This window comes from Melospiza melodia, chromosome 5 (genome assembly GCF_035770615.1).
Source record: "Melospiza melodia melodia isolate bMelMel2 chromosome 5, bMelMel2.pri, whole genome shotgun sequence".
Taxonomy (NCBI): domain Eukaryota; kingdom Metazoa; phylum Chordata; class Aves; order Passeriformes; family Passerellidae; genus Melospiza; species Melospiza melodia.
Window position 1 is genome coordinate 33,446,753 of NC_086198.1, and position 15,917 is coordinate 33,462,669.

Sequence of the window (15,917 nt, forward strand, 5' to 3'; positions counted from 1 at the left end):
AAATAAGACTGATAAACTAAGAAATGGAAATGAAAACATAAAACAACTTCAACCAGCAGAATGAAATATTAATGGTAAAGAAAGTAGTTTCAGGTTTCTTCTAGACTTTATAATTTATTTTTAATTATGCACATGAAATGTATGAACATACAAGTAATTAGATAACCTTTTACTTCTTCTGTGCTCATTTATTCATAGGACAACAACCACATACACTTGGCTCTGTAGTGCACGTCTCTTTGTGACCATGTCATCAGCCTAAGAAAAGAAAAGAAAAAAATCATAGCAATAAGAAAAATAGATGTGATCAAAGTGGCAAGAAACATCTCATAATGTCCTGCATTTTTATCTGGAGAGGAATGCTTATGGGGAAAAATAACCACAGCACCACAAGGTTTTCTGTAGTATAAGGATTTTTTTTCATGTTAATTCCTCTGAGGCCATAATCCCCAAAGACTTCTTAGCTGGCAGAAACACAAATGATGTTTTTTTTACTGAAAAGGGGACAATAACTACATACACTTTGCCCTATAATGCACATCTACAGTAACAGACCCCACTGTACATATGTTAAAAGAAAAACCAAGATGAAAAGATAAGCTATCATTAGTCACTCTTGTTTCCTTGCCACTGAGCCATTTATAAGGTATTCAATTTACAACTTTTATTCATTGCAGACACTGTAAGAGATATGTTATTTTCTAAGAGTTTGCATGTTCAAGACAGAAAGCTAAGAGGGAATATACACACAAGCGAGTATATGAAAATACAGATCAGCCACCTTATCATTTTAAAGCTGGGAATGATTTAAAAGAATAGTAAAATCCAAAATGCGAAGTACTGAGGAAAAAAAGAAGACTATAAGTCAGTTCAGTATCTTGACTTCCAAAAGATGTCAAAGACCTTCATCATTTGTGTTCAGCTAAGTCAAAAGCATTGGTATGTGCATACTTACTATGAACATTGTTTACACTTATGTGCTCTCGCTTTTCTTCTTTCATATTCCGTTACATCTTCATTGTGCTGCTTGATAAGCTATAAAAGGGCAGAATATTATAAACAGCTATACAATTCACAGCTGGATCCAGACAGCAAAGACAGCTTGCAGAATATGAAATATTTGTGAACAGCATGCAAACCAGTATGTAACTGGGACCGTCCAGAACACAACATATCTAAATTAACAACTGAAAAAGGTGTGAGAACAATGCCTCATAGGACAAACATTTTCTCTTGACCACTGCCAATGAATTCACCACCCCCAAAAAAGGGGGAAACCCCAAAGGGAACCCATCCCACCCTGAAAACACTGTCACCATGGGGAGTGCTGTTGATCCTGCACGATTCTACTGCACCCTGCTTGCTTTAACACCACAAAGTCTGTGAGTTCTCTGAAACAGAAGTATCTTACATCTGCACTTTGCACAGGAAAAAGGGGTCTTAATCCACTGAAATCAGCTAAAACCACCTTAACCAGCTGAAAAGTGAGAATGCATTGGTAGTGTGATAAATACAACATTATCTGGGCACATCCCTAGGTCTTCTCTCTTTTTGGAAAGACCATGGGGAAAATAACGCCAAAGCATTAATCCAACGGGCTTGAAGAATTAATTCTCTGTTTGCAACAGAGAGAAGCTTAAGAAGCTGTTCATTTCTTAAAATAAGAGCACAACTTAAAGCTGGGAAAACATAAGTAATGAACATAATCATGCTTCAAATTTGAGATCTGCTATGACCATCCATTACCTCAGTAAACTCAATAGTTTGCAGTCACTGCATTCATGTCACTATTATGATTTTAAAGGAATAGTTAAGTTCAACAAAACCAAATGAAAACACTTACGAGAGCCCACAAGGCAGCACTGGTGCCAAACGCCAAGCCAACTCGCAGCCAGTTCGGTTGGGCATTATTCGCTTTTTTCACAACAAATGCAGAACGAGTAAAAGCTAAAAAGGCACAAGATTACAAATGCATTAATATTCCTCAGGGTTAGACTACCAGGTTCTTACTGACATCCGTGCAATCAGGGAAAATAGCAAACGACAACAACAAATCCCGAACGAATGCAATGATGAAGCGGTCTCCATAACACTTACACATAACATAACATTAACATAACATTAACATAACGAGCCGATCCGCTCGCAGGATCCCCGCAGCACACGATCCCTGACCGGCCGGAGAGGGGACGGGCGGGCTGCCAACACCTCAAAGCAGCGCTTTTTGCCCGTTCCCCAGCCACAATAGCAATTTCCCCCCGCATCTTCTGCTCCATAAGGATGCCTCTCACAGTCCCCTGCCCGAAGCCCCCAGCCCCGGGCCTTTCCCGCCTCCGATGCCCGCTAATCGAGCGCTACGGGCACAGCCTGCCAGGGAAGGGCCGGCACCACCACCGCGGCGAGACACGGTGAGCCCTCTCCCGGCCTGGAAGCAACACCAACTTAAAACACATAAAAGGTTTAAAAATAGCTAATGGGCTTCGATTAAAAACAGTAGAAGGAGAGAAGCTACCAACGAAGCTTCCTCTACCGCCAGACGCAGACTGGCTGACGGGGACGCCGCCGCCTGACCAGGCAGCACGGCTCCCGCGGCCTAGGTCAATGGGCCGGGCCGGGCCAGGTTGAAGCCCACCAGCCTGCCCCGAAGGGGACCTCCTCCCGCCACCGCAGCTCACCAAGGCTGGGCGGTGCCGCCACCAGCCCCCAGCGCCTCACCGCCCTTAGGCCCGCCGCCATCTTGTCGACCGGACGCGGCTCCGCCCGCGGGGGTGGGACCACCCCGCCCCGCCCGTGCCCCGGAGCCCGGGCGGGCGAGCTCCGCCGGGCGAGAGCCGGCGGGCCCTGCGCAGCCCGATGGCTCTCCGCTGTTTCCCGCCCGCCGCCGGCACCGGGCAGTGGCGCCGCCGCTCCGGAACCACGCCGGGCCGGCCGCGGCTCGGCGGCGGAGCGCACACAACCGGCGGGGCGGGGCCGGCGCGGGGCCGCGGCGCATGCGCGCGGCCGCCGTGACCCGGCTGGGGAAGCGCCGCGCTGCCATTTTGGCGGCGGCTCGGCGGCCGCTCGGGACCACGTGAGCGCGCCCGGGGCTGGCGCGGGGAGCCCGGCGCGCGCGGCGGCCGGAGGGGCCGGGAAGGAGCGGGAAGGGCCGGGAAGGGCCGGACCCGCGGGCGGCGGCAGCGGCGGAATTCCAGCGGCGAGGCTCGCGGCGGCGGCGGCCGAGCGGCGGAGACGGGACGTAGCCCGCCCGCCCGCCCACTCAGTCTCCTCCTCGGAACCCCTCGGCGGCGCCGGAGCCGGCGGCGGGGAGGATGCCGTCCGTGAGCCTGCCGCCCAAGGAGAACGCGCTCTTCAAGCGCATCCTGGTGAGTGGCGGAGCGGGAGGCCCGCGCTCGGCGGCGGGGAGCGGGTCGAGGAGGCCCCGGCTCGTACCCCGAGCCGGCGGGGAGCGGAGTCCCGGCGGCACCGCCCCGGCCGCGGCTCCCTCCGGTGGGGCAAGCCGGGGCCAGCGCCGCCCGCGCCCCGTCCCGCCCGGCCGGGGCAGCGCCGGGGCCGCCGCGTCCGCCCGCTCGCCCCGCGGGTCCCGGCGCCGGCCGCGGTGAGGCACCCCGGGCTCCGGGAAATGCCCCGCCGCCGCTTCATTCATCGCTCGCCTTGCAGAGCCGCTGTCCTGCCGAGCACCCACCCTGGGTTCGCTTCATTTTTTATTTTTGCTTTCTTTTATAACTCACTGTTTTGCTGTAGGTAATAATCATGTTTGTTGGTTGGTAAGAAAATGGCTTTCGAAGGAGGAAGTGGAGAAGGATGAAGGTTTTGAAGTCTTCTTGAAGTTTAATTTGCAGCCAGCTCCTATGGAAATTTGTAAATCGATTTTGCTGGGTGGCGGCTGGCATATGGATGAGAGAGCATTCAGTGTAATTTAGGCGAGAAGCCTGGTTTTCAAAATAAGGTTAAGATGGTCTACAGTCCTAATACCAGCAAAGGGGGCCCAATTCAGCTACATCTTAAGGAACTTGTTTCAGCTTTCATGCGGTGTTGCTGGGACATTTATCTTTCTAAGGACTTGGGTTGAATTGGAAGTGTCTTAAGTTTGTTAGTGAGCAGCTTCAGTGGACTTATTTACCAGATTTTGGATCCAGATTAAGCTGCTTTCTCTCAGAAGAAGTCGGTTTAGTCTAAAAATCTCATGTTGTCTTTCAGAAAGACTTAGGCTACTATTTTGAGTCATTCCGAAGATCAGAAGTAGGATGAGTACTGTTGTCCTCTTGGAGCAACAGCACTCTTAAGGTTCTGTAAACTTCTGCCACTTAAGTGGGAGGGATGTGTACAGTCTTCTGTCACTTCTGTTTCCAAAATATTTTGTGGAAACTGAGCATGTAGAACTAGAAAGCCCTATGCACAGCCATGTGGCCATAAGACATTCAGTTTCAGTTAGGGTTAAAAAGTAGATATGAACTATAAATCTCTGAAAAGATTCAGTCATGCTTTCGAGTTGGTATGACCTTGTACTGAGTGTGGTTTTTCATGTATTATGGGCTGGGGCAGATGTTGCCTTGCTGCTCAGTGATCCATCCTCCTTTGCATTGAGAAGGGTTTGTGTGATTACAGGGTACACTGAATCAAGGAGCTTCTCCCTGTTTCAGTCTGAGCGGGTTTGGTTGGTTTTTTGTTCCTTTTTTTTTTTTTTTTTTAATTTTTCCCTTTGCTTGGATGTGTCTGAGTACTTGTGTGGAGGGCAGGAACAAATAAGGAAAAAGAGTGTCTTTAGAGAAAGTGCTGGCTCAGCAGCCTTGCATTCAAAGCTTGATTAAGACTAGAAAAGGTGTGCCCCAGTGCAAGCAGATGTCTGTATGCTTTTTTTCAAGCTGAAGGTCTTTAATAAAAATCGTGGAGTCTGAGGTGTCTGGATAGGCTGAAGCTGTTGTGTCATTGTGAGCTTTTCCTGTGTCTCACAGGGATGAGCCTGGGAGACAGATGTGCAGTCTGATATTTAAGACTGCCTTCTGATGTGGTATCTTCATAACACGTGGTGAATAGAAAAGGCTCAAAGCTGGTTTTCATCACACTGAAAGTTTTGCTAATGAACTGCTTGTATGTCCTGCTACAGATAGTGACCCTGCTTTGTGAAGTTTTAGTTGTGTTTGACTTGAATCAGTGAGGCATCTTTTAGGGAGTCCTGAGTGCAGGCCATAAGAAAAATTACTTCTCTTGTGTGCCTTCCCTCTTCCCTTCACACCTCTGTCATGCTGCAGCCTCTGCTCATTGTACACGTTTTCTGGAGACTGTAGCCCCTGTATCTCTGGCACACCGTGTGGTGCTCTCTAGGAAGCAGCAGGAGGAGCTGCCTGGGCAGCCCTGAGCCAGGAGGGAGCTGGTCCTGGTAAACCCCTGGTGCCTCCTGGCCCAGCCAGGCTGTGTGTCCTGTGCAGCGAGCCTGCGTGAGGTTTGTCAGCAGGTGCTTTGGGAACTGGCCCAAGGGTTACTGAAAGGATGCAATACCTTACAGACACGGAATTGCTGGTACACAGGCTGTTAACACAGGTATAAACCCATTCCCATTCTGAATTCCGTGGAGATAATAAACACAGGACCTGAGTGGATAAGTGCCTTGTATTTTTGCGAGTGAGCATAAAGTTGGGGTGTTTTTCAATGTGCTTTGTGTGTGTTTTCAATTCCTGAGGCCTCATTTTTTATTTTTTTTAAGATATATATATACCTGTAGCACAAATGTTACCAACCTGCCCAGCTTTGCATAGCAAAGGGCAATAATTAGCTTTTAGAGTTGGGTTGTTTTGTTGGTTCAGTAGTAAGCGTCTTGCATGGTCAGTACCTTTCTCATGTGTAGGGGTTTGCTCAAAGACAGCATTTCCACTTACCTGACAAATTCTGAGTTCAGAAGTGTGTACACTTTGTGTGTTCAACACACTGTAACTAGACTAATCTCTTCTAGTCACTTTACAGGCATGTGGAGTTTCTAATAGAAACATTTTTCCATTTGAAAGACATTTTACAATTCAGAGTTCCTGTAGTACAGCAGGAAAGAGATCTGCATAATTAGCTTGAATAAAAAAAACACCCACAGGGTTAGCAATCACTGTTCTCCTTAAACCTGCACTTCCATTTAAAATAAAAGTGTCTAGCTCATATATTTTTTATAGTTTTGACTATTTGCTGTTATGTCTACAAGTAGATGCTCTACTGCCTAGAGATTCTGAGGAATTTAGAGCAAAAGTGGATATCAACATTTGAACATCTAAAATAATTGAGTCTTTGTGATTCTTTTGAACACACATAATTTCTAGGCAGTCCAGCAATTACTGGAGAATAATTCAGGTGGAGGCAGGGGAAAGGGTAGAATAGTGAACAGAGCACAGGAATGGTTAAGGTGGCATTTTGATACACATAAGGCTGGATACACTATGAAGTAATGGAAAAAGAGATGTATTCCATTTCCTTCTACCCCCACCCCCTAGTATCAACTGTAGAACTAGTAGTTGTAGGATGTAAGATTGACTGATTTTTAATTAAATGTAGCTGATGAACATTCCTTAACCCTTCCTGGAATTTTGCCAAATTATTCATCTGCTGTATCTGGTCAGATACAGTTCGTCAATGATGTTCAGTTTTATTTCACAAATCCCAAAGACAATACTCAAGTTTTCTTTGGATGTAGAAGTTAAATATATTTATTGAAAAGGTGTTGAAGAGAAATTAAATATAGAGCTGTTAGGGGTGCCATATATTTTGTGGAAGAGTTTTTTCAGTCTCTTGAAACATCAGGGTGAAGTTCTTGGAGTTCTGGCAGGCTGAGGTGGTGCAAGTATTTTTCACCATGCATAGTGAGCTTAGCCTTTGATGAGCAAAGAGGAGAAAAGTCCAAGTGTTTCAGAAGTGAAACATCGTTGTGTTTTATGTTGGAAACAAGCAGTTGGGCTGTGTGAGTGTGTGGAGTCCTTGTTTAAACAGTTCCACTGCTCACAACTCTGCTTTGTGCTCCAGAAGTCATGTTCTAAGGAAGGGGATGCTGTACTGCTCTGAGCTGGTGTGTATTGCATTGTGTGCAGATCAGTTTCCCTGTTCAGGACTGGGGATTAGCCATGGCCATTTTGACACATGGAAGCTGTTCATCTTCCATCTCTGTCCTTTCCTTAGGTGCTGTGCAGGCTTGATAGGGCATGGCCAGACCTGTGTGCTGCTGTGGGGCACTGCAGTAAGCAGAGTGTCTGCTGAGGGACAGGACATTTCCCCTTCCTGTGGTCATTTTCACCTGCACATTGCAGTGCTTGAGGGCATTGTCTGTGAGCTGGTGGGCTTCCTTTCCATGCTGGCTCTGAGAAGTGCTCTACCAAGTGATGGAGGAACTTGCTGGTGATAAAAAGCCTGTTGAACAACCTCTCTCCCGTGCCTCTGCTGTAAATATGCCAAGGCCCTCCTGCTGGGCCATCTTCCTGTTTCTTCATTCCAGAATCTACTCCCTGTCCCTGCACTTTGAAACTAGACAGACCAGTGCTTCTCCTTTACTAACACTCTCATCACCATGAAGCCTTTAAAAATTTGTTCTGTCATAGAAATTCAGGTGCTGATTTTAAGATTGCTGAGGTGACAAGACTTGGAAATCTCTTCTTAAGTCATCTTAATTCAAGATTAAAGACTTGATTTCCAGAATTTCACTTTTATCAGTAACCAAGTAAATTAGTTTGTTTGCGGTCATTGTTGCATTTGCATGGCTGTACAGTAATCAAGTATGCACACCACTGGAATTTTATCATATATTGTCTTTCTGTTGAAATACGGAATTACTAACATGGCTCTTCCAATTGCTTGTCTGTTGAGATGTCAATTACTTCATTTTTCTTTGCCAAGAGGAATACCCTACTTGGTCAGTAGTAGTAGCAAGAGAAATGGTGTCATGGCAGGAACACTGGAATGGAAATACAGGATAGGCTTGCTGCTTTAAGCAGAATCACTGATCTTATTTTTCAGAACTATTTCTCAAAGCTGCTTAAGAAATTAATTACTGATTGAGACTTTAGGATGCCATTGAGGATTCACTTGAGCAATACATGTTACTAAAGCCTGTTCATGAAATTAGGCCATTTTTTGTCACTGGAGCTGTCAGAAATTGTAGAAACATGATTCACTGCTGTAAATTTCCAAGGAGCAGCATAATTTTATCTGTTTTGCTGGTGAAAATAAAAGACTCATTAACATAAACATTGTCAGTTGTAAGATTACAGCCAGTCTTACATTGTTAAGGCTATAGATACTCTTAATTGAACCCAAAGTGGTTTTAATTGGGGCAAGGGAGTTAATTATTTATATGCTACTACCCATTATTTTGGTTAGGATTTGATGAAGCTGTGTTTATTTCTGTTTTTGAAAGGTTTTTGTAATGAGATTTTGTTGATTGGACTTTATGTGGATGTTTCAGGTTTAAATCTCTTGTCTGCAACAGCACAATGTCAATGCAGCGGGAGTGGGTGTAAGGAACTATGCATTTTCTGATTTTGCTGATAGGGGATTTAGGGAAAATTAACAATTATTCACTGCCACCCTTAAAAGTGAGGTCAGTGGGGCTTGCTGCAGGGATTTCTGTTTGCTTTTGTGATACCACAGAATCAAGTTAGCAAACCTTGTAATGTTAAAGAACAACTTTCTTATCTTAATAGGCCCATTTAACTATTTCTCAATGCTCAGTGCCACCAGACCTCATCTTGCATATCTCAGTGTGAAGGGTGAGGAGTACTCTAGGTGTAAGACATAGGTGGAAAATGCCAGTAGCCTCACCACGTGTCTTGGATTATTTTGTGAGATACATGGATACTTCAGCTCAGGTCTCAGTCCAGAACAGCCAAGGTTCCTTTAGACATTTTTATGCCACATCTTGGAATTTGGATTGGTACAATTTGTTGTTTCAGATGATCATTAAAAACCAACCATATCCTGTGCATCCTGGATCTCTTGTGAGGTACAGTGGGTTTCTTGATGAGTTCAGGGAGGAAACCTGAATGTGGAGGCTGTGAACAGAAGTCACTGTATTTTAGCTGACAGGGCCGAATTCATGGTAATTCTCCCCAAGAAGAGGTTAATGTAAGCAAGCACAGGCCAACAGAACTGATTTTGAATAGTGGTTTTTTTTTCAGCAAGTCTGTCTTCAGTGAGTGAGGATTTCTAGTCTTCTAGAAGAGCTGTAGTTAACTATTTATCAGCTCCTGTTTCCAGCTGAATTTTCTGAAATAAAGGAATAAGTCCAATTCAGAAGTGTAGATATAGCATAGATTTTTTTTTTCTGCCTTAGTATTAAATGAAAAGGTATACATATTTCTTAGATTCTTCCTAACTAATTTGAATTTCAACTTTTTCTATTCCTCTGGTTGTATGCTACCACGCACCGCTAGTTAGGAAGATGTCAGTGACTTACAAAAGGTAAAGCATGCTGTGCAGAGGAGGATTTATTAATCCATTGAACCAGGCAATTGTTGAAGCTGTTTGTTACACTGAACAATTCAATTAATTAACACGTCAGAGCAGTGAAAGAGGATAGTTTGTTTCAATTTGACAGCAGAAAACGATGCCAGTTTGCTCCAGAGCTTTTCAGCATTAACACAGCTGCAAGATTTGTGTGGTTTCTTCAGTCCTTGGGTTTATATATCTTGTGTTTGTCATGAAATTGAATCGGTGTGTTTGTCATGAAATTGAATTTCTTTTGCCTGGAGCTGCTGAGCTGTTTGATATGGTTAGTGCTCAAAGAGCCCACTAATTCATGGTGAGTAGTAGCTCCTAATGCTTCCAGCTTTCGGCATCTTCTTTACTGCATTTAGCTTGAGTTAGTGCACTTTAGTGACTTGACCTGGTCTTGTCTGCCTGTAGAGAGGAACTGTGCTGGAACACAGCCCTGAGCTGCCCAGCGCCTGAGTTCACTGTCTGGGAAGTGCTGCCTCTGAGCTGTGCTGGAAGAAGTAGATAGAATCAGAGTGGCAGATGGGCACTTACAGTGCAGGATATGCACACCTTGGGTGATTCAAAGGCCAGGGATTCCAGTGCTTCCTGCTGCCAGAGATCTCACAGCATCCTAGTTGCCAGGGGATGCCCCAAGTGCATCCATGGCTGCCACTGGGAGAAACTGGGGTCCCCTAAGAGCACACTGCTCTAGTTGAAATGGTTTGTTGTGGAACCATAGAATCATTTGGGGACCAATAATTTGGTTGGAAGAGACCTTTGAAGGTCGTGTAAGCCAACTCCTCCTCCACCATGGATGGGCTCAAGCCTCAGAACCCTAGGGAAGAGGACAGCAGTGATAAATTTGTGAGTTGTGTTGTTTTAGCAGCCCCTTCTTCGCTGTGCTTCTTCCTGGGGCCAGTGAGATGCTTGCCTGTGCCCATGTGTAGATCAGCTGTCCTGGTGACTCTTGTATGTGATGGGGAATTGTCTGCAGTATGTTTCCTCTGATGGTGACACTGGCTGTGTCACTTGCTGAAGGAGAGGGGCTGAGTGCAGTGAACTCCAGAGAAGTTCAGTTTGCAGCTTTGATGTCTTCTGGGGCTCAATCTCAAGAAAATCATATTCTTCAGCTGGTCTGTCACAGCACTGACTAAATGAGGATGCTTACTTCTACAGCATTATTTCTGGGTGAGAAGAGATTTCCTGTGGGGGTTTTGGTGGGGCTTTTTGTTTGGTTGGTTTGGGTTGATTGTTTTTAAGTATTGGGGCATGAGGTAGTTTACATTCATTTTACTTCAGTTACATTGCAGATGTGGCGTGTTAGGTTGGAGTAAAAAGTGTGACCTGGTAAAACACAGAGTCTTAGAAGAGAAAACAGTTAAAAGTTCTTTATGCTGTTTTTTTTTCTAAAATTCTGTCTCTTTAATGGAAATTACACACTATTTTTGGTTTCTGTTCAATTTCAAAGGCCATAACAATTGGTAATGTGATCCCATTCCACCCACCTGGTTCTGCTATATTGATTTAATTCTCACTCTGCTCTTTCTTGTGCTGATTCAAGTAAGAATAAAAAGAAAGTAGTCAATAATGCCCCAGTGCTTCCACTTGTGAGCTTGGGGAATAGATGATACCTTCTTGTCTTTGATAATTACTCTAGAGGGAAAACCTCTAGTCTTGCATGCTTGCAGGTGAGATGACAAAGGTGGTTTCTCCTTTATGTTGGTCTTCTGTGACTGCCTTCATCTTGCTCATGAAACACTTCTGGGTGTGCTTCTCACCTGATTAATCAGCTGCAAAATCCAGGCGGCATAGACTCCTCTGAGTGTTTTTGTTTTCTTTCACTGCTGCAAATTAGTTTTAAAACACTCTTGAATCAGCTGGGTTGTACCTGTGTATTGATCCTCAAGTGTACCTGCTTGAAAGGGAGTTTTCTGCTTTGTGTTGTGATTGAGGTGATTCTTTGTGTAGGTTGAGTGGTACTTGGTGGTAGATTCACTGCAAAGCTTCTGATCAGGCTCATGGTAACACCTGATGTTGAGCTGATCTTAACTCTTGGTGTTACTGAACGTACAACACACTTCAGTCTGCAGTGTAGTTTGTATAAAATTTCTTATAAATAGCACGTTTAAGTCTGGATGGCTGTTAAATAATTTACCTTAGTTTTCAAATGTCTGGAGGATGTGAAGACTGCTTTGTGATAAAAGGATTTGCAGTCCTTGGTGTGAATATGTGCAAAATATTTCATGTATAAATGGCAGAGTCCAGTCTGCTGTGTGCTGTGTCCCTTGAGGGAGATATGTTTGTCAGAATACTTGACTAATATCCTTTAGTTTTAGTTGGAAGCACATGTATTTGACCATTAAAATGTCTAGTTTGAGAGGGAAGAATTACTTGGCAGGTAAAATACACTGCTGGCTTATAGGTAGCTGTCGTGGGTTTGATGCTGGCCAAATGCCTGTGCACCCACAAAAAAATCATTCACTCATTCTTTGGTATAGTTGAGCAGAGCAGGTGGAAAGAACAATTATAAAGGAGCTCATGAGCTGAGGTAAGGATTGGAAAGAAGCATTTTACAGGCAAAACAGTAATAAAACTTAAAAAGGTGTTTTCACCTTTTCCTTTTCTCCAACTCGAGGGAGAATTGGTGTTCAGTCATCAGAGCCTTTAGGAATTGGCTCTGCTGGGCATAGTAGAAGTTTCAAGGACCCTTTCTTTCCCAGAAGCCTCTGTGGCTTCCTCTGCCACCACTAAAAGCCAGATTGTGTTAATCTAACACAGTAGCAAACAGTTACAGAGCCTAGTCATGTGAATTTCAAAAATATAAAATCTCTAAAATGCTCTGGTCACAATGTATTTGCTTATACTGTATATAAAGAAAACAGTGCTGAATTAAGTTTGGATGGATGTCATTTCTGCTATTGTAAGCAGCTCTTAGTGCTACTGTAATCAGTAGCACTGATCAGTAGCGTGGCCCTTGTATAACAACCTTGTGGTTACCTTGTTCAAGAATCCATGTCAGTGTTCACTGCCTGTAGGTTTGGCAGCAGGGTTTAGAGAGTAGATGGGAGAAGATTCAAAAATGGAAAGCTGGGGCAAGGGAGCAACAAACTCCATGTAGCCATGAGCTGTGACTTGATGTAGATAAACTGTGAATAGTAGGAGTCTCTTCACCTTCCTTCATGGCAGCCACCAAAGAAGGAACGGGGAGGAATTTATTCACATTTGGCACAGTGAGCCGTGTGTGTGTAAGGCATCTGCTGGCCAGAGACTGAGTCTGCACTGATGCCTTAATGCAGTTTAGAGAACATCAGAATAAAGCCCTCCTGCCACCTCAGACTTGGAATTGTAGATAATATGGGCCATCTAGTAATTGCTGTGCCTTCTGATCCATTGAATAAAGACTTGGTGGGGGAAGCAATGTAAATACAAATTGTCACTTACCTCCTATAGCCTTGCATGATTTCTAAGGAATCAGATTTTGCCTGCCTCATCTTACTAATTCTTTGTGCAATTGTATAAAAGCAGGTGTTATTTCCTTCCTATAAAGATAGAAAATTAGTTAAGGGATATAAGAAGAACCTTGGTGTGTTCAGAATAGGTTTTAATTCTGGCCACAGCATGTATACAAAAGTTTGTTAGATGTCTTAAAAGATCTGGTAACTTATTAAACTAAAAGCTTTGAAAGGCAGGAAATGTGTAATAGATTCAGTACTGATGTAGAGTCAAATTCTGTTCTTCTGAAGCATTAGCCTTCTTAACCTTACTCTTTTAAAGTTTAGCTTTCATGTTTTCTCATTGCATGATGTCACAAGTTGTAGCTGCAGCCCTTGTCTGTCAGGCATCACAAGCACACTGTCCCTGCTGGCTTTGAAGTTTACATGTGCAGGAATTTAGCTTAGTGCAGGCAGCTGTGCTCCTCAGGCCATCTCTGGGACAGAGAAATGTGTCACTTCTGCAGAACATCTGTCCTGAAGCAGGGGCTGGAGCTCTGGGAGTGACTGCTACAAGCTGTTCATCTGGGAGGAAACAAGCTACCCAGATGAATAAAATTCCTGTTTCCAGGAAGCCTGTATCTTTATATCCCAAGAATACTTGACATGTCACTGTTCCTGCTTCTGTGATTTTTTTTTCTTTTTTTTAAATTTAATTGCTTGTTCTTTTTTCTTCTCTCACTCAGAAACTACTACTTGCTTAAGGATCTTCTTTCCCAGGCTGTGTGTATATTTTCTGTCTCCTTTTTGTTAAAAGATTTTTGTTTGAATTGTCTGTTCCTTGAAACTACGGGTTCACTGATGTTTGTACCAGCCGTGGTTGCATGCGTTTCTATCCTGGCTTCCTTGTGTCTCATTCCCACCTTAATTTGAGTTTGCTAGTCCATAATCTCTCTGGAGGATGAGTTAAGTATGTGCACAGCTTCAGGCAGGGGAATCTCAATGTGCTGTTGGGCCCACTATGAGGAAACAGTCACTTCTTTTTTGAAGAGCTAAATGTGACCTCAATTTCATTTGCTCCTTTCCTTCCATTGTCAAAGCATACAGTATGCTCACAGAACACATACACAGAATAAGGAAACACATAAAAAAACACAGTTTGAAGTGTTTGCATTAACAGAATGAAATAACCTTGAAAGTATTAACAAGAAAACTTGGTGAAATTGTATACAGGAAATCATTCCAACTTGTCTTGATCTAGAACTGACTTGTCAAAGGAGGCCTTTGATGCTTCACTGGGGAGTATACACAGCCATGTCTATATACAGAGCTATATTCTGGAGATAAAAGTATATCCAGATTGTTTCCTGATAATTTGTTGGCCCTGTCCAAGTGGTTTCTGAGTTATGAGATGTAAGTATATATAAACTTGTAAATCTTTCCTCCATGAAGCCTAAAGGAAGAATTTGTTACAATTGTCGGTGACTTTGCTCTGTTCCAAACTACCTTGCATTGTAAGCTCTGTATCACCCTAGAAAACTTTATGTGCAGATATTTCCTGTCTTTAGCATGTATCCCATATGACTTTGCTTAAGCTTCAAGGTGGGAGCCTGGTTGTTAGAATACATTAAATGGAACCATTTAGTGATAAGATGTCACGTTCATAGCCTGCATCTGAGCAAGCTGTGCTCAAAACCAGACTGCAGAAATCCAGAGTGCCGCATCTGCTTGTGTCAGTGCCTTAGTTGCTGCAGACACCTTCTTCAGTTCCTGTGGCTGCCCCACTTCTGTGACAGGTTCTGCTGCTTTTCACAACTACCTGGGTGGGGGCTCTGCTTTTCAGGGAGGAGGCCTGCCTGTAACATTTATGACTGATGGTTTCAATTAAAAAAAAAAAAAAAAAAAAAAAAAAAAGAAAAAGTCTGTCAGCTTTGACTAGTTGGCTGATTATAGTGACTCAGCCAGCTGCTTGAAAGCTGATAATGACTGGAAGGTGTAAGTAATACCCAGTCAGGTTTAATAGAAAAAAAAAAAAGTTGCCTGTACAGATTTTCTCTTACCTAACCCTTCAAATGTTCTTTTGCAGTGCTGACTTCTCCTGTCCTTGGTGAACAGAGGGAGTTGTCTTTTGGAAGTGTTCAAAGTCAGGGCTGGATGGGGCTTTGAACAAGGTGGTGTAGGGTGTTTCTGCCCATGGGGGTGGGTGGAACTAGATGGCCTTTGAAGGTCTGCTCAAGCTCAAACCCTCTAATTCTTTTGTTGATCTGCTCCTCTTTGAGTACATCTGTCTTGCTCTCTCAGGGCTCTTCCTGCTCCTTCTGTTTCCATGTGAGCAATTCCCTTTCTCCTAAGGGTGACAGTGTAGGGGGAGCAAGATGGGTGGTGAGTGATGCATCTTGGTCTTCAGTCATTATTTCACCTGTATGACTTTAATGCTAGAAAATAATACATGCACTTAGTGTTCTGCCATTTTTTTATAGCTTTGAAATTTATTGTTGGTATTTCCAAGAGAAAACCAGACACTAAACATCATCTTTCATTATGAAGAGCAGCATAAAACACAGAAGTTGTAAATATGCCATTTTCTTTTTTAAGCATTTCCCCTAACATTTATGTAACTCTTTACAATTTTATTTTTAGAACTGTCTGCTTGAAGGGAAGACCTCTTGAGTCTGCCTTTCCTAAATATTTTTGTTGAGAGTGGTTTGAGGACACATGGTGTCCATATGTGCTTATGAATGCTCTTGGATAATTACTTTGGAGCAGTGTGAGGAAAGATGGAATCCTGAGCGACAACTTATTTAGAAGGACCTGAAAACTGTGCTGTACCCAATTTTTACACCCCTGTCCACCATCCTGCCACCAGAATGAATCAACCAGAGTCAGTGAGATTCTGTTATGAATGACTTTGTAATTAATAACAGGATTAATAGGATTTGGGCTGGTGCTCAGTCAGTGTGTGCTCCTGTACTCCTGGGCTCTTAAATGTTTATTTCATTACAGAAACATTAAATGTAAGAGGTTCCAAGCATTTGCTGAAGTGACCTA

At 43.8% G+C, this 15,917-nt stretch overlaps 2 protein-coding genes across 3 annotated transcripts in view; one reads left to right on the plus strand and one right to left on the minus strand.

Annotated features, from left to right (window-relative positions):
• Positions 1 to 87: 87 nt before the first annotated feature.
• NDUFC1 (NADH:ubiquinone oxidoreductase subunit C1) lies at positions 88 to 2,794 on the minus strand. 2 transcript variants are annotated; one of them, XM_063156960.1, is made up of 4 exons: positions 2,676 to 2,794; positions 1,844 to 1,947; positions 956 to 1,035; positions 88 to 258 (listed from the first exon to the last, which is right to left on the minus strand). In XM_063156960.1, coding segments are annotated over exons 1-4 (246 nt in total). In that variant the 5' UTR covers positions 2,737 to 2,794; the 3' UTR covers positions 88 to 257. The 2 variants fall into 2 exon arrangements, with proteins under 2 accessions (XP_063013030.1, XP_063013031.1); XM_063156961.1 differs by lacking the exon at positions 88 to 258 and having other exon boundaries at positions 955 to 1,035.
• A 443-nt stretch (positions 2,795 to 3,237) lies between these two features.
• The window catches only part of NAA15 (N-alpha-acetyltransferase 15, NatA auxiliary subunit), a 35,020-nt gene continuing 22,340 nt past the window's right edge, over positions 3,238 to 15,917 (plus strand). The window contains exon 1 of the mRNA XM_063156962.1: positions 3,238 to 3,362. Coding sequence (XP_063013032.1) covers positions 3,309 to 3,362 — 54 coding nt within the window. The 5' untranslated portion in view covers positions 3,238 to 3,308. The remainder of the gene's footprint in view (positions 3,363 to 15,917) is intronic.

What these genes read in the sequence shown, in the direction of transcription:
- NDUFC1 (XM_063156960.1), bottom strand. Translation starts at nt 2,736, where the DNA reads ATGGCGGCGGGCCTAAGGGCGGTGAGGCGCTGGGGGCTGGTGGCGGCA. An exon ending in GGCGGCACCGCCCAGCCTTG is followed by an intron (nt 1,948 to 2,675) that starts GTGAGCTGCGGT and finishes GTGCCTTTTTAG; the next exon opens with CTTTTACTCGTTCTGCATTT. An exon ending in GTGCTGCCTTGTGGGCTCTC is followed by an intron (nt 1,036 to 1,843) that starts GTAAGTGTTTTC and finishes GCCCTTTTATAG; the next exon opens with CTTATCAAGCAGCACAATGA.